The 25,773-nt window shown below is 35.7% G+C and overlaps 1 protein-coding gene across 1 annotated transcript; it reads right to left on the bottom strand.

The window, feature by feature from the left end:
- Positions 1-379: 379 nt before the first annotated feature.
- Positions 380-25,168, bottom strand: LOC108621022 (A-type potassium channel modulatory protein KCNIP1). The gene is made up of 7 exons (XM_018018102.2): positions 24,830-25,168; positions 23,978-24,486; positions 6,343-6,889; positions 4,761-4,830; positions 4,457-4,527; positions 4,191-4,385; positions 380-2,740 (listed from the first exon to the last, which is right to left on the bottom strand). Exons 3-7 carry the CDS (start codon positions 6,496-6,498, stop codon positions 2,612-2,614), a joined length of 621 nt encoding a protein of 206 aa, XP_017873591.1. The 5' UTR covers positions 6,499-6,889; positions 23,978-24,486; positions 24,830-25,168; the 3' UTR covers positions 380-2,611.
- Positions 25,169-25,773: the final 605 nt, after the last annotated feature.

The raw sequence follows: 25,773 nt of genomic DNA, 5'->3' as shown, positions 1-25,773 counted from the left end.
TAAAAAACTTTAGAGTTGATTTTTGAATATTGATCTGTGATTCATTTGATGAATCATTTGAATGACTGCATAGCTCTAAAGTTCTGGCAGACGGACGGACATGGCACAAAACCAATATGCTCCCTTAATTTAGTGAACGAGCATGATATAATCAACGAAAATTGAAATGCCAATTCAAGACTTGATATTACGTTGTGCATTGTGAGAATTTCACAAATAATACAATAGACCTACATAAGTACTAGGCTGTTGCTTTAGAATCATAATGGAAGAGCGTGTGTATAACTAAGGGGAATTATATCAAACCACATTGATTGTCTCGACTCTACGCACAGTTGCATTCAACGAACGCAACGTGTATTGAATATAAATATAAAACTTTTGCTGAAACAACAATTGTATTGTGTATGAAAGGTACAATGTAAAATAAACTTTTGTTGTTGTTTTTTGTTTTGCTTTTGTTTTCGTTTGTGTGTTATTCTCTTCTGTTTTTTTTTTTTTTTGCTGCTTTTGCTGCTGTCGTGCATTGAGGCAATGTTAAATGTTCGAACAGCTCGGGTAATTGTATTGAGTCAGCCCATCTCATCTCAATCTCATCTCTGGCCGCTGATATGCTAACGATTAAATTATAGTTTCCTATTGCTTGAATATAGTTCTTGAAAAGTAGGCCACACGTGGCGCATTAACTTTTAACTAAAATGAAAAAAATATATATACATATATAAATATGAATACGCTAGTCGGGTGCATCCGACTAGTGTATACCCTGGATCCTGCAACGAGCTGCTGTTTTCATTTTCATTATGAATGAACTTTGTTTCTAGTTGTATAAATGTAATAAAATCATCGAAATGAAAAATCAACAAAATTAAGGTCAGATAGAGTATTTTTAAGAATTTCTATTGGCTTTTAATTTTTTAAGAATTTTTAGAGATATCCAAGAACAAAGTAGACTGTTTATGAGAATCTACATATGAAATTTAACATTTCTTTAATGGTTCTCAAGTTATGCTTAAAAATCAAGTACATGTAATTATGAATGAAATGAGAATATGCTTCTACTGTACAATATAATATTCTAAAATGTACATTATAGACCTCAGATCTTGAGCTGCACGGATGTCATAGACGGATATTTGAACTCATAGACGCGTATGCCTAGCTCTATCAGCTCTTAGTGCGAGGTCCAGAATATATCGACCTAATGGGATTGGCCACGCCTTCTGCTGACTGCGCAAGCAAACAATATACCCTATTCACACATTTCCACAGGCTAAAAAAAGCTACAAGTATATGCCGCAAGCGACAAGCATGTTGCATGTTGCATGTTGTACAAGGTTGGAGGCTACTATTGTATTTTTTCCTGTTCTGGTTTTGTTTTTGTTTTTTTTATTTTTTATTTTTGTTCGCTTTTGGCATATGCATTAATAATGCATTTGTGGAATAAATAAAATGAAAGCATATCAAATTTAATTGAAAACCTATGTCGAGCGCTGAGCTCTTCATAATTTAATAACAGCGGTTTTAATTGTCAAGAGCTATTTGTTGTTGTTGTCGGTGGTTGCTTTGCATTTGCAAAAATAGATTTCAAAAATATTATTAAATTTGTTAAATTAATATTTAATAAAAATTGTACGTCACTCAATTCAGCTTATTTGAATGTTGAATATTTTATTTATAATTTAATTGACTGTAAAGTTCAGAAAAAAATATTCACTGGCATTCATTCATCATTCATGTGAAAAAATATATATCAAATTAAAATTAAATTGAGTGAGTTTTATTTTTGTTATACACCGAAGTGGGAAATGAACAATTACGCAGAGTTAAATGCAATTGCAATAGTTGAGCTAAGCAATTAAAAAACACGCACAAACGGATATTCATGTATGTAATGGATGTATGTATGTACGTATGTATGTTAAATGGACACACTATATGAACGGATGTAATTATGTATGTATGTATGTGCGTACATATATGTACACATGTCAATTACTTATGACTATTTTTGAGTGTGTGTGTGGATGTGTGTATAAATTGCTGTTATACAATAGGCTTTTCTCTTCATCTTGTTTTTTTTTTTTTTTTTCGTTTATGTGTAAAGTAAATCGTGTTGGATTTTATTTTGTTATCATATAACCAATTCCGTTTCCAAGTTCTTTGTTCTTTGTTTTTATTCACTTTGGTTGGTGGTTTTGTTTAGTTGTTTGTTCATTCAATATTAAGAAGTAAAGTTGCTTTTCTTTGAAACACTTTGAAATACATTCAATAAGTACATCAAGAGTATAATACCAATTCGCTTCTGACGGCAGGATTTAATTCATAATATGCTTAAAAAGTGACACATATATATATATATATTCAATATTTATATTCAACACTCTTGTCTTTCGCACATTTTTTATAAATGTTCAAGTTTTACATTTGGTTGCTGTTCGTTCGATATTATTGCCTAGAAATAATATTATATACTAATATGTTGTTTCTTTTCAGCGTATGTCTCTGTCGCTCTATGTCTCCTGTCGACTGTTCAATCCAAAACAATAATTTATAGATCTATAAGCGGTATTATAGTCCTTGTATTTCGGATCTCTGGTTCCTCTTGTCATCAAAGGTCAGTGTCGAACATCTGCAATGAGCGTGTCACCAAATCGTCCTTCAGGCATGCCTCCAGAAACTCTTCTATCGTTATGATGCCATCCTGATTCAAATCCAATTTGCGAAAAACTCGATCCACCTGCAAAATAACAAATTCATTTCATATCAACTAGTTTTCAATATCAAATTTTAATAAATTTCCCTTGCGAAAGTTTTTGCCATCCATTCTGACTGCCCCGCATACTCTGACTTTTCACCTGCATAATTAATTTACTCAAAGCCTTTTTCATTAAATAACATTTCCGGTGCTTTGCGTTGCCAATCCATTTCCCATGAGCTGCAGCCCCCGTTACATACACACACGCACACAACCACCCTCTCTCTGCTTGCGTAACTGTAATTGCTCATACGCCGCGTAAGCCGCGTCCCTGTGCACCGCTGCACCACTGCACCACTGCACCACTGCACCTGCCTGTCTGCGGATGCTGCACGAGCATTTCAAGCGCAGCTGTTGCATAAAGAATGCTGCATAACAAAGGATAATCCCACACACCCATACGCACACACGCACACACACACCAAACGTAAGCCGAATTGCACTCAACATCGATGCAATAGAATTTCATAATTCATACGCATTTTTGTTATAATTTGTTTGCAACGAATTTGCATTGAAATCGCTTCGCATTTTGTAATCAAAATGTGTAGAGATATTTGCTGCATAAATGTTCTGAGAAATTGCAAATTGTATGTGTTCCACGAAATAATATTCATTTTCATGTGAATTTATGGGAATTTCGATTGTAATGTTTTTCTGAAAATCAAATTAACGGACAGTAGACGGCTTGGTAGAGCCTATGAAATATGCATATACATATTTTGCTGTCCATCCATATGTGGCCTGTGCGTAATCCTATTAAGCTATAATTGAATTTTCACCAGTGGAGAATAGATGTTCTAGTTATAAAGTTCTTCCACTCTACTCTAATCAATATGAAAATATTTTTTATTATATAGGGTCACAGACAATAAGCTGCAACAATGAATGAATAAATAACAAATGTGGAGATCAAATTAAATATTTAGAAAAAGAGGTGTTACATATTTGATGTACAATTTTCAATACATTTGATGTCATTTAGGGATCGACCATAGTGTTGATATGGATTTATAATTATGTTTTATAATAGAAATAAAATCAATGTGTTACTATAAGCATTTGATAAGAGATAAGGCTATAGGAAATATGAACTTGCTTCATTTTATGATGTATTTTAAATATTTTTGCAATACTGTTTGAAACGTAATATTGTAGCTTACAATTTGGCAAAACTTAATATATTTGAGTCTCTATTTAAATTTGAAGGAAACAATTATGACACAACTACAAACTTTATTATTAGCTACTGAATGAGGTAAGCGATATATGCCACACTCTAATAACTACGGAGATCAATGCTAAATTGTTTGTTGAAAAGCGATTGTACCTTATAGCAATACAAATTAAAGTTGTATCTCTTATAAACATCTCCTTAGTTTTCTATTCGGGATGAACGCAGATTCTATATCAATTATTGCCAAAAACTCACCTGATCTCTGGCCTTGCGATCGTCCTCGGGCTGGTGAGCTCTTCTGCCCATAAGCTCGTGTATGGCCAGAACGATTTCACTCAGCTCCCCGCGACTTATGCGGCCGTCGCCATTGAGGTCGTATAACTTGAAGGTCCAGCGCAGACGCTCATAAACGGAGCCGCGTAACAGCGTGGACAAAGTGACCAATAAATCCTAAAAAGCAATATAAGTATATAGGAATGTTGATTGAGTTATGAAATGTCTCTAATAATGATTATAATTACCCGAAAACTAATGGCGCCGTTGCAATTAACGTCGAAGGCTTTGAACACATAATGAGCATATAAACTGGAATCTGTGGAAATGGAAAAATTGAAAATGTTTTAGTGCTCGCACTGAGTGCTCAAAATAGCGACTGCAAATCCGAAAAAACTCGCGCATATAAATGAAATGTGGGGGCTTAAGTGGCGCAAAGCTATAAAAGTAACCATTGCATCTACACATACACACACACACATACACACACAATAATGCGGTTGTATTATAGAAATATGTATACATATATACACCCGCAGCTCAAATACTTACTGCCATGCGGAAAGAACTTGGCATAAATATCCTTAAAACAATCCTCGTGCACCACACCCTCCGGACATTCCTGCAAAGGCAAAAAAAAGAAAATCTCTGTGAAAATATGAGGGCAAATATAACGGGTTGCATGAGTAACCCACCCATCCAATTCCTTCCCATCTATAAATCTAAATGTGCTGAGCAGTACTGAGAAACGCTCTTTATTATTACAATCATTTCATATGTTAATCATTGTGCCAATTTTTGAATAAAAACATAATCTGAGTGCTTTTTGTCTGCAGTTTCTGTTGCGCTGAATAAATATATTTTAAAGAGATTTTTCTTAAGCTTGTATTTATCACATCCTCTTTTTTATTTAAATATTTTTTCCTAGTATTTCTATAAGTTTTTCTACGAAGTCATTCCTCTAAGCGTTTCTAGGTATTTAGGTATTTCCTCTAGCTATTTGCTCTAGGTGTTTCTTCTAAGTGTTTTTACTAAGCAATTCCTTTAAGTATTTCTCCTATGTATTTCTCCTATGTATTTCTTCGAAGTATTTCATCAAAGTGTTTCCTCCAAGTATTTCCCCTGCCTCAAATGCTTAGCTGAGCGATCACACACTTCACTTCACTTTATTATACCAAACGATTGACCCCCACCAGGCCTGGGCAACTGAAGAAATTCTGCTGTTGCTGCCCTTTATATAGGGCGACTCTCACTCAAAGACTGAGTCTCACTCAAATGCTGAGCCCAAGCTGACCAATGGGAACTCCCTCTGTTGCTATAAATACCAAATGAATACTGCTGCTTACATATAGACTATTGCTATGATCTTCTGTAGTTCTTCTTCGTCCCTTGCAGACACACACAAAGACAGACGGAAAGATTAGACAGACAGACATACGGATAGATATATATATATACAAAAAAGACTTCATATGTACTCTTAAACTATTAGTTCTTATTTCTATCTCCCTTCATCTGTCTCTCACTATCGGCCTGCCTCTATGTTTTCTCTACGAGATTTATTCACTTGTTTCTTACCTTCACTCTCTCTCTCTCTCTCTTTCTCTCTTTCTTTCTCTCACTCTCTCACTCCCTCTCTGTATCAATCTTTCGCTCTCTTATATCTACCTCGCTCGCTATTTTTCACAATCTCGATATTTTCTCTGTCCTGTTTCAATCTCTCTTGCTGGAATCTCTCTCTCTCTCTATTATTATCTCTCTAACTCACTCTTTCTAACTGTCTCGCTTACGCTGTGTGCCCCAGTCTGCTTGTCTGTGACCGTCTCGCTCTCTCTCTCTCTCTCTTTTCCTTTCTGCCCTGACTTGCTTGCCTGTGACTAGCTCACTCTCTTTCTTTTTCCGCCCTTTTCTACTTCTTTCTCTCGGCAACCATTCACTGCGTGTCCTTCGCTGCGCTGCGCTCATAGATTTGAGTGCTTAGATATTAATATTCGTATAAATATGAAAGCGCAAAGTTCATGGCATTTACTTGGATCAAATGCGATTGTTTATGAATTTGTGAATGACAGCAAATGCGACCATTGGATTGCGCTGTGCTCTACCCGGAGCCGAGATGCTGCGCGTGTCCACTTACCGTTTTAAATCCTCTGTACATGACGCGAATCTCCTGCTTGGTGAACTTGGTCTGACGGCACAAGTCCTCGAGAGCGACCGGAATGGGCTTAGGCACGCGTGTGTGTTCCAACTCATAGACCACCTCCTCGATGGGACTTTCCGGCGGAGATGCCATGGTTATTAATCTAAATGTTAATGTTAATGCGAATGCGAATGCTGGAGCTACTCCTGCTGCCTCTGCCTCTGCTGCTGCTGCTGCTGCTCCTGTTGCTATGCAATTCAAGCTCTGTTGCTTATTAATTTTAATTTGTTGTGTTTATTTATAGGCTCAGCCTCAGCATAATATCAATTTTGCTTTTTATATGCCCATAAAGGCCAACTCATTAACTGAACTCGCTGGCTGTTGAGCCATTTTATGCATATCCTTGTAGAGCAGGCTTTTCTTTTCTTCTTGCTTCTGGCTTGGTTTTGGTTTGGGTTTTTGGTTTTAGTTTCGGCTTCCTCTTTCGTTACCTTACTGCAGCGGGGGGATGTCGGGCGCTAAGTCGCTAATGAGGCAAGCATCGCTGAAAAGAGCCAGAAAAGTAACATGAGCAATGGGCCAGAATAAAACATTACATAAATCATGGGGCCAGGCAGCCAGCCAAGTGCACAGCGGATGCCCCACCAAGGACGCAAGCTCATCATGAGCGCTAGTTGCGGTTGGCTTTTCCCGTCTGCCTCCAAAGGCCAACTTTCAGCTGACGGAAGTGCAACTTGTTGTTGTTGAGTTGCAGCTGCCACAGGGCTAACCAACTAGCTATCAGTAAACGAACTTATATATGTATATACATACAAAAGTATATATACAGAGGCGCATAGTCTGTGTACACATTAAGTATACGCCTTGTTTGTTATTCTTGGGAAACAAGTACAAAAAATAAACAGAGCCCTTGCTAGCAGCTCACTTCTTGAATATTTGTCGATGTTTGTGTGTGTGAGTGACCCGACGGCAACATGCAATGCTGATTATTATTATTGCGTGCCATAAATCAAAGCCGTAATCGAGTTATGCGCGCGCCTTGGCGTATGCAGCACCTATTTTATCACGTAGCACTTGGCACAGTTGGGCGCCAGATTAAGCCGAAAGCAGGTGGGTTATGTACAACTTTAAGCTGTGGTTGCTGTTCTTGTTGTTGCTGTTGTTGCTGGTACAGCAGTTGCTAGTTGCTATCAGGCAATTGGCTTGAGGCTGAAATGATATTAATGAGCACTTTGCATGCAGATGAATTGAGTGAGCATTGCTTTCGAATCCATTTAATTGCAGTGACAAGTGCGATATCTTGAATATGCACGAAACTTAAATCCAATTAATTGAATCAATTTCGAAATTCAGTATTAATTGAAAGTCTGTGTCAATAAAAGTCAGCAAATAAGAATATAATAATGAAGCTGCAAATAAAAATGTTAGAAAAAATCTATGAAAGTTTTTTATTTATTTCTTATATATAGAATAATTTATTTCTTTATTTTTTATTTTTTATTTTTTTTTTTTTTTAGAGTCATCAAACACATTGTATGTATTTACGTTTTATTTAACGTAAATAATTGCTTCCAAATAGTAATAATTAATAATTATTAAAAACTCGAAGAATTAGTTACAATGATATTTGCGTAAGATGTTGGCGCAAAATTTATATTATTATTATTTATATTATAATACAGCCGAATCTCGATAATTTGTACCCCGCTAAATCGAAAATCGAGATAAACTGAAAAAAATTCTATCCCCTTGAAAAAAATGGTTTTCGATAATTCCCGATAATTTGAATTTTAGTGTAAATCGATAAACAACTGATCCCCTTGCCATTTCGAATTACGGGTACTCGTCTGTATCTATTATTATAAAAATTTTCATTGCATAAAGTATTTATTAAATAAAATAAATTTCTTAGACAAACTGTACCTCAGTAATAATTTTAATATAATACATAAAATAATATAATATAATAATAATTTTAACGATATTAATAGTTTACATTTGGCAGTGAACGTCGATATTCAAAGAGAGAATGTTTTATGGCAGAGTCGATACATGATATGATATTGTTTTAATGCTTTCGAGGCAAATTTAGTTGGCTGCAAATTGTGAGCTGCAATGCATCGCATTGTATTGAGCTCTGTACACTCTCAGCAGTTCGGATGACAATTTGTGCAGCTCGCAAAGTGGAGCAACTTTAAGTTCTATGAAAAGTTTAAGACGTCCTTAAGCAAAAGAAAAAAACTCGATCGCACTTCTCGCCTACTCGAGTGAATAGTTTGACCTCCATGGCCAGGATAAAATGCAATAGCGCTTCGATGTTGAGAGCATAAAATGAAAAAAGAAGAGTTTTCTATTTTCTTTATTTTTTTCTGTGTTTTTCCATGCGATTTCCATTGCACTCGTTTTTGACTGACTACACACGCACACACAACACAGACACACACACACACAGCATTATCAAATTGCGAACAGCAGAGCCATTTCCGACGTCATAGCTGTTTGCTAGTTGGAACGGATAAATCCGGCAGATAGCGACGATAAGATGGGCAAATAGGTCAGAGGAGCGACGGAAATGGCTTTGACAGCTTAATCCTGTCGAATATTTTTCTCTAATTTGCTGCGGTAATTTCCCTTTTGGCACACACAAACACACACACACACAATGATGATATATTCGCCATCAAGTTCATCAACATAAAATAAACATTTGAGTAGCATTTGTCGCACTTTAAGCACTCCTGCAATTTAAATAACATGCAGCCTGCCCCAATCAAATATATAATTCATCAATGCCATAGCAGCGACATTCAGCAAATGCAGCAGTCAAGCCAAACGACATACATCTGACTAATGGGCACACAGAAAATCGAATCTATATAGATACACTGTGCAGCTCTATAGATACTCTGCGGAAAAAGTTCCGATTGCATTAATTAAGAATATGTGGAAACTTTTGCAGTATTTCGCTCTGCTTGAGAGTTGTAGAAATTCGAAAACTATGTCAATTGTGAATAGTACTCGTAAGATATTGACCGCATTTCAGCTAACCTGGTGCCGACTGTGAAGCGAGGACAAGTGGAGAGATTTGCATTGCAGCAGCTCAACTGTTTCCATATAATATAGTAAATTTTAAAATAATTGCCGTAAGTCCTTTAAATTAAATTTTAAATGTACAATAATTGCCGTAAGTCAGTTCAAGAGCTCAAAGTAACCTGGGACTTTGTCAGCTGCTTATAGAACGCCAGCAATTTAAATTATTGAGAGTAATGCAATATTGTTCCATTTACAATCAATTAAAAGTAATTAATATACAATTTACATTTTGAGAGCATTTTGTTTCACAATAAATTAACTTCAATTGGATATTAATTGAACTTTTTGCAATTGGTTTAAATTTAACTTTCGCTCTCCTTTCCATTTATGCTGATTCACGATATTTATATTCTGAGTAATTTTCTTTAAATATAAATATATTTTCTACCTTCGAAACAATTGTGTTCTTTTACTTGAACGAAACGTTGACTGGAATTTCAGCACGAACAGCTTTCCATGAAAAAAGCAAAAAAAAAAAAAAAAAAAAAAAAAAAAAAAACTGTAAAATGGTCTCTTTTAGCTTTTGGCCATAGTCAACAGCTGAGGCTGGGGCTGGCAACTAATTGCATGACTCAATTTGCACAAATTGGCCGACTGCAAGGGCTGCGATTGCTGTTGCCAGCGTTTTACAACGTTTTTACAGCGTTTAAAAAGCGCGAGAGCCGAGCGAAACGCCTGCCCGGCCACGCCCACCTGGAATTAAAAATGCATTTGGCTGCCAATTTGGCTGATGCTGTTGCTGTTGCTTTAGCTGTTGCTGTTGCTGTGTTTCCAATTTATGTGTCAGCGAAATGTTTGTCAAATATCACGTATACGACATGCGGTACGGCCAGAAGGCATACGAACCTCATCAAGCAACGCTATAATATTCAATGTGAGCTAATTAAATATTTAATCAGGTCAAAGCTTAAACGTTTTAATGCGCAAATCTTCATTAGCCACTAATTGAGGGAATGGTAAGCCAGGCAACCTCAACAAGTGCATTGCGCCTTGAAATGCTCTCGCTCTCTCCTCCTCTCTCTCTCTCACCCACTCTCAGTCTGCCTTAAGGCAAGTGCGATACCCAGATTCGTTGCCATATGCAAAAACATATACACACACACATTTACACACCCATACATGCATGCATGCAAATTGTATGCACTAAGTAGTATTTTGTTTTGCTTTCGCAGGCATTGCCTGTTTGCTCATTTGTCTAATTGGGTTCGCCAATACTGGAAGTATGGATTGTGGAAGTGCGACTCGCCGTGGGAATGTTGTAAGAGTGCTGGAATGAAATGGCATTCAAGGCAGGCCCTTTAACTTCTAAATAGCACTGACAGCCGCAACAGCAGCAGCACGCCAAGGAATAGCAGCAGCTGCCACACACAAAGGACATTGCTTGCCGCTTCTTAGCGCGGCTCGCATGCAGTCATGCAATGCTACTTGAATGGAAACTGAACGAAAACGCAAGCCAAGCCCTCATAGAACGCCTTTCGTGTGCACCGTGGCTACAAATATTATTTGACGCCCTAAGGATAGCATTTTGTAATGGATAACAATAATTATATGTTGCATACATATTTGTAGTTTAAATACAAATTTTTGTATAATGACAAGAATGTATGATATTAAATTAAGTTTTTCTTTTGGATAAAAGGTTTGTTTCGAATCAGCAAAGACTTAGTGAACTCAGTTGGAATTGATAGCAAAAAATTATATATAAATTATATATGTGGTTTCCGCTGATTGAACATAACGAGAGTATAGATGAGAGACATTGAATTTGGGTAACCAAATTTATTTAGTTTTGAATTCAGCTGGAAATCTAATAAGTAAATTGAAAACAAAATTATATTTGGCTATGAAAATGTTAAGAATTTAAAGCATATTTAGAACATTAGATATAGAATTTCTATGATATGAACTAAAAACATAAATTAAATATAAATTAAATTTAAAAAAAATTAAATTCAAAGTATTTTTAAACGAGGTTATTTTGTCAAAATAAAATTTTTCTTTGAATACCTTAGGAATTTAAAATAAATCTAGAACATTTGGAAGACACAGAATGAGTCTTAGCTTTAAGTAAATTATTTCTTTCCAAAGTATATCGTAAATTTTCGACTAGATATGAACTTGTCTTTGTTATGGGGATTCATAATTATTCCTGGCTCTAAGTAAATTATTTCACTTCAATATATGTATATATTATTTTACCTTTTCAACTAGATTTTTCTGTTCGTCTTACCACTGTGCAATTGGCAATGCTGAGCCCTTGTCATTTCCCGCTGCTTTCATGCCATTTTCACGGACAGGCAGCGGCGAGGAGTGGCTAGTACTAGAAAAGCAATCGTCTAACTAACCAACTCACCAACTAGCAACTATCTAAATAAAATAGTCTGACAATGGCGACACGCGACCTTAGCGAGACCACAATTGTGTACATATATATGTATCTATATAAATATAATTCTGTATATGTATCTACATATACTTATATAAATTGCATTTTTTATTTGCGTGCCATGGAGCATAGCGAGCACAATTACACAATTGAATTTTTGGCATGCTCCAAAAGCCCGCCCCGATCGAAAGTAAATCTTGAGGTGGCCGCAAAGACAATAAATCAACGCCAATTATACGCTGGAAATGCAAGTTCTAGTTCTACTTTTTTCATTCGGGTGTCTAACTCTTCATTGTGGGCTGGACAAATGATAAACGAGCTGCAGCAACGAGCCAACAGAAATATTGCAACACTTTTCAATTTGCTCCAAAATCGAGTCCAAAAAAGAAAAGGAAGAAGAAAAAGGAAACCAAAGCCAGCATTTAGCCAAAGAGTGAAACGACTTAATAATGAACCAGCCCACTTCGTGACGACATGTGAGAAATATTTTCACAAATTGAAATATGCATTGGCATTCCGAAGAGCTTGCATGTTTGGCTCATAAACCTCAGCAATTCCACCTCTCCCGCTCCCGCTCCCGCTGTCCCTCTGTCTCTTTCTCTCGACTCCTTTGGCACTGCACTGCTTTCGTCTAAAATTAGCCAATATTGACATTTAAGCCTTGGCAATTCCCGTTCGTATTGCGGCGGCTGTGACTAATGTGGCTTCATGCTGATTTACGGCCGTATGACCTGTGGGAGATTAAGATTCTATTTGCCATAACGCATTTGCATGCCTCATGGAAGCATAATAGGCTAGTGGCATTAAGGACACTTAATTGATTTATAATGCACTCGCAGAGAAAGTCCCAGTGCGTTTGCTCGATAAATAATTAAATTGGGCTGACATCTGAATGAACTGAGGCGCCTGCAGCCCTGCACAGCTGTTGGCCAATGACTTTCTTACGAACACGTTAACACACATTCTTATATGCCAGCCAACTATTCATATAAGTTTAATTACTTTATGGACACTCAGCTAGTTGACGGGTCAAAGCAAAACAAGGACATTGCAGTCCGTCCAGATAATCGACTGCATAATGCTTATTCAACAAACTAAAACAAAGTTCAATTTACTACAAAATCAAATTCACTAGAGGCGATTAAAACTTGGCCAGCATATAATATAGAACTAAGTTGAAATCGGCTCTTCAACTGGAAGCCATAACTTTTTACAGGAATTGAATCATGAGACGTTTTAGTTGAGTATATAAAAATGTCAGGAATATACATAAAATGTCAAGTCTGCAGATTCCGGTGAAAGACTTGAACTTCCAGGTGGACGCACAGCCAGTTGGATTCTAGGTAAAATCAATATACTTTATACACATCATGAACGAGTCAACAAATTGAGAGCAAACCGGAGTGCAGCCATAGCAAAATGAAATTAAATTAAAAGCTAGAGTAAATATATATAAAATGTTATTATAAAATGGCTTCCATAATCGAAGCCTCAATGCGTTGACACCGAAGCAAAGCGAATGGACGATTATTATTAAAGACTGAGCTCTGCTTTAATTTTAAGCAAAACAAAAAGTGAAATTTATTTTATCGATGCTTTTTATGCCCTGAACCCATTGAAAATGGGAAATCAGTGTATAATAGTTTTGTGAACAAGTATGTAACGGGCAGAAGGAGTCAACGCAGACACTTTATATATTCTTGATCAGCACGACGAGCTCAGTCGATATAGCCCTGTCCGTCCGTCCGTCCGTATGAGTGCGTCGATCTCAGAAGTTATAAGAGCTAGAGAGCTGAAATTTGGCATGCACACTCGTGTGTACCATACGCAGTACAAGCTTATAATATTTTTCTATTTTCGATAACTCGTCCAATACCTTTTTATCGAGAATAATCGAAAAATGTTTTTTTTTTTTTTTTTTGGCCTAATTTGAACACTTTTAGACCTAGAGACTTCAGATTTACGAATTTGCATTGCAAGTACTAGAGACTTTTGCTTTGGAATGTACATATATTTTAACCATATGATTACGCTCTGAAAGTTTCATTAAGATTGTAGGTCTACAAAAGAATTTATTCAACAAATAAATTCTGATAACAGCCCAAGCGCAGTCGCTTCTAGTTGCGCAGTCAGCAGAGCGCGCGATTATGCATGCATGTGTATGTATGTGTGCATAAAAGAAGTGCAGAATGATTCGAATATCAGCTTAGAGGGTTCAGGCTATTTCCTAGTCGAGCAGTCTCGACTGGAGCCTTCTTACTTGTTTTTTTTTTTTTTTTTTTTTTATGGTAAACTGAATTTTAATTTATAAAAAACCAAAGCCTTTTGTCAGAAATTCATGTTATTTCGGTATATAAGTATATTTTGTTTGACTTAATGCACAGTAAACAAAAGTGGAAATTTCTTGCTTAAATTCGTTCGACTGAATGACATTGTCAAACAATATAAATAACAAATTCCTGGATGCTGCTGTTGGTATGCACAGATTTGTTTATATTTAATTATAATTCGAATTGCAAAATTCTCTCTATAGACTTTTTTATGTGAGTAGATTTTTAATGAAATAAATGAATGAAGAACTTCAACTTTGACTTCAGTTTTAAATACATAATGAAACAAATGACTATATAGACATATCCTTAGTTTGAGTCAATTTTTACCTCCTTCATGCAATTGCTTTTCCTTTACTGAAATATACGATTGCATTGCATTGTTTGGGGCTCAAAAATAAATCGCAATGCATATAAAATGACAAATTAAAATAATCCATTTATATATGTGAAATACATTTATTTATTCTTTTTTTTCCCCTGTCTGAGCTTAAGCGGGAATCAATTTTCATTGCGCGGTGATTCTCGGAATATATACATATAATACATACATATATCTGCTTCCAGGCTGAAATGTGTATATATGTATACACAATATATATGTTTATACATATCTATGATGCATGTAGAAGATATCATTTTTATCTATATATATATATATATATATATATATATATTTCAATTTGACAGCATGACGCATAATTAAAGTTTGTCAATGTGCCAAATGAGTTGGCAAGAAACCTATATAGAGTTGGACATAGTCCAGCTGATAGTAAAAATAGGCAATTTGTGTCTTATGCATGTCATTGGATTGCTATGGGAAATGGAAACAGTTTATAAACTTACATTTAGTTTGGGATTCGTATGAAATTTCATTTGAAATTAAATGAGCGAATTGCTGCACAGCTGCTTCGCATTTGGCAACTGTGCGTATACGTTATAAATGACATTTTTGTCATTTTTGCCCATTTTTGTTTGTCATTAAGCATGCGCTTAAGCGCCTCCTCGGGGAAATTAGGCGAGAAGTGTGAAGAATGGAAACTAGCTGCGCTCTAAGGCAGAAAGAAGCATAAGGTTTTTGCTTTGTTTGTTGCCTTCTGGTTGGATGTTTGCTAATGAAGTACAAACAGAACTGGGGAAAACGAGAGAAACAACAGCAACAACAACAACAACATACAGCAGCTGCTATGCATGCAGCATTTGTCCCCAGTGGAGCTTTAAGATCTGTCAAGAAACAATAACAAATGACACCCCAGAGCTGATGCTCGATACTATTTGTTATTACTAATGCGAGGGCTATATGTATGTATGTATGTGTCGCTTGTTGATTTCAAAAGAGATACGACATTCATGCATACTTTATTTGCCATTGCGTTTGGTGGCTTGTTCAACATGTTCCCTTGGCTATCATTCGTCTCTTAACTATCGAGTCTAAAATCAAACTGGACAAGGACAAACATAACATAAGCGAATTAGGTAGTTATTCGCCTAGTATCTATGTTGCAATCAACTCCACATACTGAGACTCCCGTTGGATATTATTGTAATTGGAGGTCTGAGTGAAAGGGAGAGAGAGAGTGAGAGAGAGGGGGGAAAACACTTTTGAATTTTTATAAAAATCCCTTGCAATTCCCATAATAATGATTTTTGTTGTTTGATCAACTTGCAATAGAGTCCTTATTCAGTCATTCGTCAGCTACTCCAAATAAATATATGTTGGTCAGCAGCTGATTAATGATCGTAAAAATACATTTTTTAGAGTATGAATAATAAATAGAAAATAAATTTTATTATTGCAAGAAAATATATATATGAATATTATGATATATGTATGTATGCATACATTCATAGTTTTGGTGTAGAAATATTAGAATTTAATTTAATAACTAAAACAAGCAAATCAAAATTTACTATGTGTAATTAATACGGGTTATTGGATGACTTTGCAAATAAATAAAGTAATAAATAATTTTATATTAAATGATAAGCCAGCGTCAGTCAAAAATATTTAATAATATTATTAATACATATTTAATAAATTGATTTTTGTTAAATATTTAATATATATACATATATATTTTTTGTTCATTTTATGTATATTCAATGATATTATATATATTGTATTTAAATGTTAAAAAAAATGAAAAAAAAAACTAACATAATAAAATAATAATAAATACAAAACAAAATATAAATATAAATATGAATATATTTATATTTTAATTTTGTTTTTTATTTTTCAATTAGTCGTATATACAGTTACTTTTTCAAGACATGTATATTTTTTACGTTTATTAAAAATTTTATATTTAGTTTTATCTATTATTAGTAAACATAATTTAAATTCATTTTCATCAGATAAATCAATCAAAAAAAAAAAAAAAAAAAAAACATATATATTTTTTTATTTTTAAATCTTAATTGCATTCAATGCATGAAGCAACGTGAGCACATACAGAAATAGGTAAAAATATATATTTTCTTCTTTTATCAATTGTTAACATTTTTTTTTTTTTCAAAACACACATATATTAATGTAAGCTTTTTAGTAATATAAAAGAAAATCGATTAAATTTGTTCAAAACAGGCTTGAAATTTACTGGTAATTATGCCATTAATTCTGTCGGCTTTCTTATTTCATTGACATTTTTTTGCTGGTGCTGGTGCTTGTCGGAAATAAATTAAGCCAGCTCATAAATTAAAGCTGTTCTAGCCAAGAAAAATTGCTGGCCAGTCAGCGTTTGGTGGTCCACAGTCTAGCACACACACACGCACACACGCACACACGCATACACAAATGTAGCACATATTTATAACTTGGCCAAAAATTATTGTAGAGCTCAGTCACTTCGCCCTCAATTCGCCTGTTCGCAACAGCGAACTACAAAAATTGCTAAGCATTTGCGTTTCGCCTTTTGCTTTTGTTGGCCGATAAAGAAAATTATTGTCTAAAACTTGGCGCATATCGCCGAACCGGAAGTGCTGGGGTCATAAAAACTAGCGGGCGGCTTGAGTGAGTGTATATGTGTGCAATTCTCTGTGTGTGTATGTGTGTGCATGGGTGTGTGTGTGTGGGTGTGCGACGCCAGCACGACGACGTTCAATGGCGTTTTATTGTTAAGCATTTCGCACAGTTGTAGCAGCCGAATCGTATATGAGTACGACTCCCGCTCAATTGCGTCCATTGTGTGAGTGGGACTGGAGCAGGGGCAGGGGCTGGTGGTTGGGGTTGGGGCGCTCAACTATTTTGGCAGTTTGTTAGCTTGGCTGGCCGACAATGAAGTCAGTTTTTAGTCGCTTGGAAAGTGCCAAGACTAACTGCACGTCTTTCATTGTGGGAGTTACTAAAAACTTTCGTAACGGAAATGCAGCGTCAAGGTTTTTTCATTTCCTCTTTGGCTTTGGCTGCCTTTTTGCATATGGCTGGAAAATGTTTTGCTTAAATTTCTGATTTCTGATTGCAATTTTACTTAAATTAATGAAAACAATTGCAGAGTACAAGTTTTTAATTGGCCGGCGCAGTCAAGTGGCAAACGAGCCTTAAAAAAACGTCAATGCAATACAATTGCACGTAACAAGTTTCCGGTTTGCTTACTGACAATAAGAGCAGACATACACATACATACACACACACACACACAGACGCATTTACACATTGTATCACAGTACACTTCTGCGGTCTTTTCATCTTTTCGAGACATCTGCAGCTTCCTGGCTGCAATTGTGTTGTTGTTGTTGAAGCGCATCATGGAACCGATTGACATTTCACTTAAATCGCATCTTGGTTTTCAGTGGATGCCAAGTGTTTGCCCTTAAAGTGCAGGAGACTTGCACAGCTGGTCTCCATGGTGTCTACATGAATGCATAGGTACTCGTGCGTACTTTGACTGCTCACTTTGCTCGCATTACACAAATTGTTTACCTTTTCGTTTTGCCACTCCACTTGTAGATCTAAAGTACAATTTAATAGAGGATTGTATTGAGGAGCAACATTTAAACTAGCATTGCAATGGGTTGTGCAAACAGAGCTCTGATTTCGAATGAGTTTAGAGCAACTCGAGTTTAACAACATTCTGAGCCCGCATATTGAGGGAGGTAGACGATAATTCAATTCTAAATCAGTTGGATTGATATTTTCTCTTGATAGCAATTTGGTTTTGTCAGTTTATGGCTGTCTATCAGAATAAAACCCCATGATATATTGTGTGTAACTCTCAGCAATATTTCCCAGTCAATGTATATAGATGATGATAAAAGAGCATATATGTATATGTACATATATTTTGGTTACAAACCTAAAACTTCTTAGACTTCTTAATATATAAACATATATGTATACATATTTATGTATACCTAGTTTTCATATTATGGAAACACGCCTTAGATATTAGATAGTTTAGGGCGAACCAGAAAAGGTGTTTATACCTCAAGATACATATACACGTATATCTAGTAGTATGTCTTAGCTATGCATTATCTACACAGATTATCTATTCTTATTTGTACAAGTTTTCACACTTTATAATTTCATTAAATCATTGAAAACACAGTTTATTTTTTTCCCGTCAACAATTTTGTATTTATGCTCAACGAGTGTAATAATAATAATGATGGCAAGGAAAGCAAATAAAAAAATTGTGTAAAAGTTTTTCAGCTAAAAATAAATGCGAGCAAAAACGACAACAGCGATAGGAAACAACAACAACAACAACAACAACACTGCTAACAATGCCAATAAAAATGGAAACATTCAAGGCACAAGTCATGCAAAAACTGCCCGAAAAAGTATGCTATAGTATATGTATGCATACATACATTCATATAAATGTACATATATATGTATATAAAAATTGTTTTCCGTTATTAAAGCGTCCAATGAGTGTGGGCGACTCAACTGGCGGTCTCTTGGCTGCTGCTGTTGGCGGCCCTTTGGCATCTACTTGGCCAGTCCCTGCATAGTAATTAATGCTTGTAAGTGCCACTCATCTCGCAATGTTTGCGAGTATGTATGCCAGTGTGTATGCCTCTGTGAGTGTGTGTGTATGCCTGTGTGTGTTTGTTTACGTGGATGTTAGTGTGTAGGCAGCGCAACGTTGCCACATTTTCAGTTTTTGCTCTATCAAGAATATTTGGTCGCCGCGCCGTTTGTTAATTGCATGTTTGGCAACATATGCTCGCATGTAACTGTGTATTTGGCGCCACCTACGTGGCAATTAGAAATTGTTAGCAAACCGTTATATCAAGGCCATGCCAGCCACACATTCGCTGACAAATCTTGCCAACTTCCGTTGCTGGGCGTAACACATGGCGTATACGTATTGCCGCTGCGTACACGAAAACTTTGCACAACTTTACATTCAGCCGCTGGCCGTAAAACACTGTTCGAAACTCATATAAAACAAAAGTAAGAGTTTGCCAGGCCAAAGTGCTCAACTAACACATACCCTGCAATGCATTCATATTTATTCGAGCTGTAGTAAGTCAATTGTCTACATATGCTCTATAAAGTTCAAATGGACATTTAATTTTTTCTTTAAGCATGCTGTTACTACGCTTTACCTTAATGATTACAGGGTATAGCAAAAGTAAACAGTTGCACATGTGTACACACATTCAGGCATGCATGCGCGCATGCATGTACAGTTACTTTGATGTATCCTATAAATATCCTTGTTGTTGGCCCTGGATCTATATACAATCTATATACAATATTTGATGGGCCGCCTCATAGTGCGTGAATATGCGTGCAATCAAAGCCATTAAATAATTATCTATTAAATAATTTATCCAAGAGCTTAATAAAAGTAAATTATAAATCTGCTGCCTATTAAATATGCAAATTACTTAAATTATTATGTTATCAATATTATTTATAATTTAATATTATATATATTATAATATTATGTATTATTTAATACGCATAGTCATGCTATAATCCAGAATTTATAATAGAGGAAGAATAAAACAATTACAATTAGAATGTCTTCATATATGGAAGCCAGGACTAAGTAATAGATAAACCATAATTATTGAATTTTCAGAGAGAATGTGCAGTTAACTTGGAAAATCAAAATTAAACGTTCTGAATCTGAATCTTTAGCCTAAATTCAGGGCAGTAATTTCAAAATGAATGAATTACTGAATGACACTGAATTAATACCTAATAAATATACCATTTTATTCTTACAGATTTCTTTTTTTTTTTTTTTTCTTCTTAAAATTCTTATCAATTTTGTTACATTTTCTGTATTAAAGTAGAAAAATTACATCTTAAGATGTAACATTATAAGAAATTTGTGTGCATAAATATACATGAAAACCCTGATACAGTAGAATCCGGTTATAACGACGAAACGTGTATCTCTTAAAGAGCTTTCTTTCCCTCATCTATTCTGTATGATTCTAGGTAACATATGAAAATCGGATACAGCACGCCATAAAGTTTTGTTTGATTCATGTTTTCTGATTGTTTTGGCTTGTGTAAGTTTGTCAGGAAATATGGCTAATCTTTTGTTTAACTGAACAATAAATAAATAAACAGTAAATTATAGGCATACATGAAGTAAGAGCTAGAAATATAATTTTCTTTTAAATGTATCTAAAAACGTATAAATATAATGAAGCATAATAAAATATAAAAATATTTGATTATATTCATATCATATTCATTTCTTATATTCAAGTTGTCAAAATTATTAGATTCTGTATTAATTTTACCAACCATTGTGCATAGTTTTCGCATAGTAAATTGAACATTAAAATAATATTGAACATTTCAAATATAGCAACTTGATATCCTCTATTTATTTTTGTTTGCTTTCCTTTCCAATTACTTATAAAAATTTCTTGTTGGCCTAGTACACATACATTCATATATGCCATTGGCTGAGTGCGCGAAAACCTATGTAGTTTGATATCCAAGTCCAAGGAAGCGAAACACCCTCAAGTGATTAGAGAATTTGGTATAGCGTTTGAATCATTTCACGCCTTCTTATTGCCGTTTTCCGCATTGCGTGTCTAAGCGTTTAGGTAACAAATATTTGACCAGGCCCCAAAAGGTCACAGCACTTGCCCTTCGCATGGTATTATTGTAACATAACAAGCCAATGGCTAAAAGCCTGTCTCGGGCCAAATGTCACATACAGTTTCGTACTAGGCTTTGTCAATGATAATTTGATGAAAAATCATGTTCCATTTAGTCCCCATATAGCACCGAGTTGATCCTTGGGTTGCATTCAGTTGAGTTTATTTATAACATTTTCTATTTTCAGGCGTGGGCGTTTTTGAGACTATGTGTGTGTGTGAATGTGTGCAACTGTGTGTGTGTGTGTGTGTGAATAGAACTAGAGCGCACCTTGACGCTATTTATAAATGCAACAACAGCCGCAATCACAATTGCCGCTTAGTTTTGCCTCAAGTGCTTTTTTGTTTTCCATTTTCCATGTTGCCGCCGCATCTCTTGTGCAGCATCCCAGGCCACGTTGTTGTTGTTGTTGTTTTAGTTGTTAGTTGGCAACACTTAAAATATGGCCGAATAAACAACGTCAGGCATTATATAAATACATAAATAAAAATACATATGTGTGTGTGAGAGTGTGACACTAAGCGGCTTGCTCACACATTATTTAATGAATTGCAATCTGGCTGAAGGACTTTCCAAGCGCATTTTGTTGTATAAACTATAGAAAATTTAAACTATAGAAATTTACTTTTTTTTAATGTTTGCCTAATACAAAGAGATATTCATATTTTCAACTATACTCAGTTGATAATGGTTTTATTCTGTATATGCCAAAGCACATATGTATGTTTCAATACAAGATAAAACAGCATGCATTCAATTTAGATTTATGACAATTCTTTACAAAAACAATAAACATTAATTTGCATGAAAATGTTTTCAATTTATTACCAGTTTTGTTTCCAGTTATTTTTTTTTTCATAAATCCAATCATAAATATTTTTGCGCTTGCATTATTAAAATGAAACTAAATACTTTTGAAAGGATTATGAATTTTGTTCTTTACGTTTTTTCCCTTTGAGCTGCATGGAATATTTTAATCAAATGAAAGGTATTCTTTGGCAAATTAATATAGTTTACATTCGTTTATCTCTCTAAGCTGTCGATAGATTCAACAACAAATTGAAAAAAAAAAAAACTTAAATGTGTTTTACAACACTTTTTGCCAATATATTTTGTTATCATCTTCAGCACTTTCTATCTACACAAATAAGCTTTAAATTCATCCGAAACTTTTTTTTACATATATTCTGTAAAGTCTGCATGTGTGTGTGTGTGCGCATGCTTCTCTACCTGTTTTGTAGCTCCAATGAGTCTTTAAGTTTGAATGTGTATCCGCTTTCCATGTATCACATGAGCTGCTTTTTGTGTATTTTTGTCTGCTGTTTGTTGGCTGTCAGATTCGTGTCTGATTTGTTGTTCAAAGTTCAGATTTTGTTGTTGCCATATATATTATGTCATAATATGTTAAGTTTCTCTTCTCAATACATGCTATTTCTATATAACTCACAGATTTTGCAGCTATTTTTGTTTTATTTTATTTAGTAGAAGTAAAATAAAGATAGGGACTATTAATCTGTCGTTCGAAAAATAGCCACTTCAACTTAGGTTATCGGAATACATGGGACTTGAAGCTCAACCCTCTGTATACAGAGGATATATATAGTATATAAATATATATGATATATAATATTTTAAAATGAATTAAAATTTGATTATACATACTATAATATAATGTATAGATATATAATGTATGTATATATTATTATATTTGCACATTATATACATACATATGTATGTTATATATGCATCCTTAAATTTTAATAAACCAAATGAATTCCATGAGCGCGACATAGGAATCGCCGCATGTAAACATGTTTTTGTCAGAATTTTGATTTTCCACCTGACGGTTCTCATTTGGCCTTTGTATGCAAACTAACAACGCCCACTGTGTACGTGCCTTTTGTGCCAGTGTTTGATTGGGAGTTCGGTGTTGTGTGTGAGTGTACCCAAAGCGCCTAGTTAAATAAATCGCATGCGATTAAAAATGTATGCACAAACAAACAAACAAACACACAAGCAGGCAGACAAACAGACAAAGAGAGACAGACAGACATAGGTAACTTAAGGTAGATATAGACCATTCGTTATTGTTATCTTAACTTTCTACTTCTACTTCTATTTCAGTTGAATCTTTGGTAGAGTATTGAATTCATTTTGATTTCCTTGTTTGTTCCATGCTCGTTGGTTTTATGACTTTTTTATGACAATGAAAGTTGCACAGTGGCTATAAATTATAAGTAATGCAAAAATCAATTTGTTGTCAAGAAATCTAAATATAAAAAAATATTACAAGTTAAGAAAATTTTTGTATTCAAAGAGCTTAAAAATAAATGAATAAGTTTATTTAATATTAAAAATAATAAATGAAATTGTAAATGAAACTAAAATTAAATATAGTTTAAATCATAAAAAAAAGTCAAATTTATAAATTTAACTTGAAAACTGTGAATTTATTCATTCTGTTAATTTAAATTGCCAAATTTACGATGAATTTATTATTGTGTTTGTTATTTCTCTCTTGAATAACTTGTTAATATTACACTCGAATCCTTTCGGTAAATGCTGCTCAAGCCTTGCAGAGCATTTCTGTTGCACTGTGCAACGGTTAAATAGTTGAACTCTAAATATTGCATAGGTGTTGGTATGTGTCTAGGTAATAAATTTGCATTTGTAGCGCTACGCTATTGTTTACTTTGTTGGTTAGTTTGTTTGGCCTAGCTGTGCTACGTATATATTTACCTTCGATGTCTTTGGCGGTGATGACGACGAGGATAGCGAGGACGACGGGGGCGACGAGGGCGAGGACGAGCACGTTGGACGAGTTAGCCCCAAAGCATGCCAGCAGCTCTGACACTCCGAACCCAGAACCTCTTGACTTTCCACACTCGACTCGACTCGACGCGACTCAACGCACTTGACAAGGTCCTCGTGGTGACTCTTCCTTTATTTGTTTAATTTTTTTCTGGCTGCCCGCCTTCAGCATTTGCGTGTCTTATTTTAATTTGGTAATGAGTTTGGCTTATTAATTTATTTGCATAGTTGCGCACACTTTTGTTCATTTTTGGTTTTTGCCAACTTGTCACTCATTTTTACTCTGCTATCCAAGCCGCACGCACACACATTGTAATTTTCTCTCTTTGCTGCTGCTGTTCATGTTGTTGCTGTGATTGTTGTTGTGGTTGTTGTTGCTGTTACTGCTTAAGTTCGCTTAGGAACGAAGCGACACAGCAAAAAGCCAAGCAGGCAGCCTGCACAAGTTGGCGAAAAAAAAAACTGTATCTTTTAGATCCGGGCATATCCTTTATCTCGGACAGCGCAGCAGCGCAGTCGAAAGCAGCGGCTGCGACGTTGGCAGAGCAGCAGCAGCACTAGCAGCTGCGGCCGTGGCACCGCCAGCAGCTGTAACTGAAAAAAATTTTCATTTACGCTGCTATGCCAAAAATGAAACGCGCGTTTATTTGACAAATTTGACAAATAGAGTCCAATGGCGCAACAACAACAAGAACCACAATCAACAATTGACAGCAGCAACAACAACAATTAAAAGAGCAGCAGATAAATACAAGTTGAGCACCAGTCGCGCAGCTTTACCGCCAAGCAGCACAGTTTCCGTTAGCGGAATGTTGACGATTTCGTTAGAAAGGGACCAGTCGATGCGCACACGCGTGTGTCCTATACACAACTGATTACAATTATATTCCTTGCAGCGAAGTCGAGCGCGACAGAGGCTCGAATGGCAACTGGGCAGCGACGTCGACGTCGCGTCGCGTCGCTTCAACTCCGATTCGGTTCGCTTTGTGTTCGTGTCGGCTATACGACGTCGGCGTCTACGTTTACTTCGGCGCTAGCGATGACGAGCAGGTTCCGTTACCGAAATTTGACTAAGCACAGCTTTGCCAGACGCCTGACAGCTGAGACTGCGACTGAGACTGAGACTGAGACTGAAACGGTAACGGCAACGGCAACGGCAACGGCAACGGCAACGGCAACGGCGGGCAGCACCGACAGCTTCACCATATTATGCTCTCGCCGCAGCGCTGGCGGCGTAGGCCTCTTGCGGCGAGAGCAAGCGTCTAAGAGAGGACACGAGGCGAGAGAGTGAGAAACACACAGAGAGGCGAAGAGGCCCACTGGATGGCCTGGTATAGGTGCGATGGCAACCCGCGCAGACAATGGGACGCAAAGCTAAAACATGAGTTAAAATTTACTAATGTCTGTGTATATTAAATTAATTTAAATTTGATACATATTGATATATAAAATATTTGTGTTATATTTAAATCTAATAATTTGCATTCAGTTATAAAAAGTGAAGGTCAGCTTTGTTGTATTATTCCACTTGGCCCATTGTGCTCAATAGCATCCGTCCCACTGTTGTTAGGCCGCAGTCACACAGTCTGGCAGCGCCACAAAAATAAAAGACTGTGTGGGCTGCTCCTTGCTCAGCTAGCCTCATCTCTGTTCTGTTTTTAGTCTCGACTCGGTATTGGGGCATATGTTGGGCTCATGTTGCGCTGCTGGCGTCTCAGTCAACG

Source organism: Drosophila arizonae, chromosome 2 (assembly GCF_054131065.1).
Source record: "Drosophila arizonae isolate 15081-1271.41 chromosome 2, UAZ_ARI_1.0, whole genome shotgun sequence".
Lineage (NCBI taxonomy): Eukaryota > Metazoa > Arthropoda > Insecta > Diptera > Drosophilidae > Drosophila > Drosophila arizonae.
The sequence above is the reverse complement of the archived record's forward strand: the minus strand, read 5'-3'. Positions and strand labels throughout refer to the sequence as shown.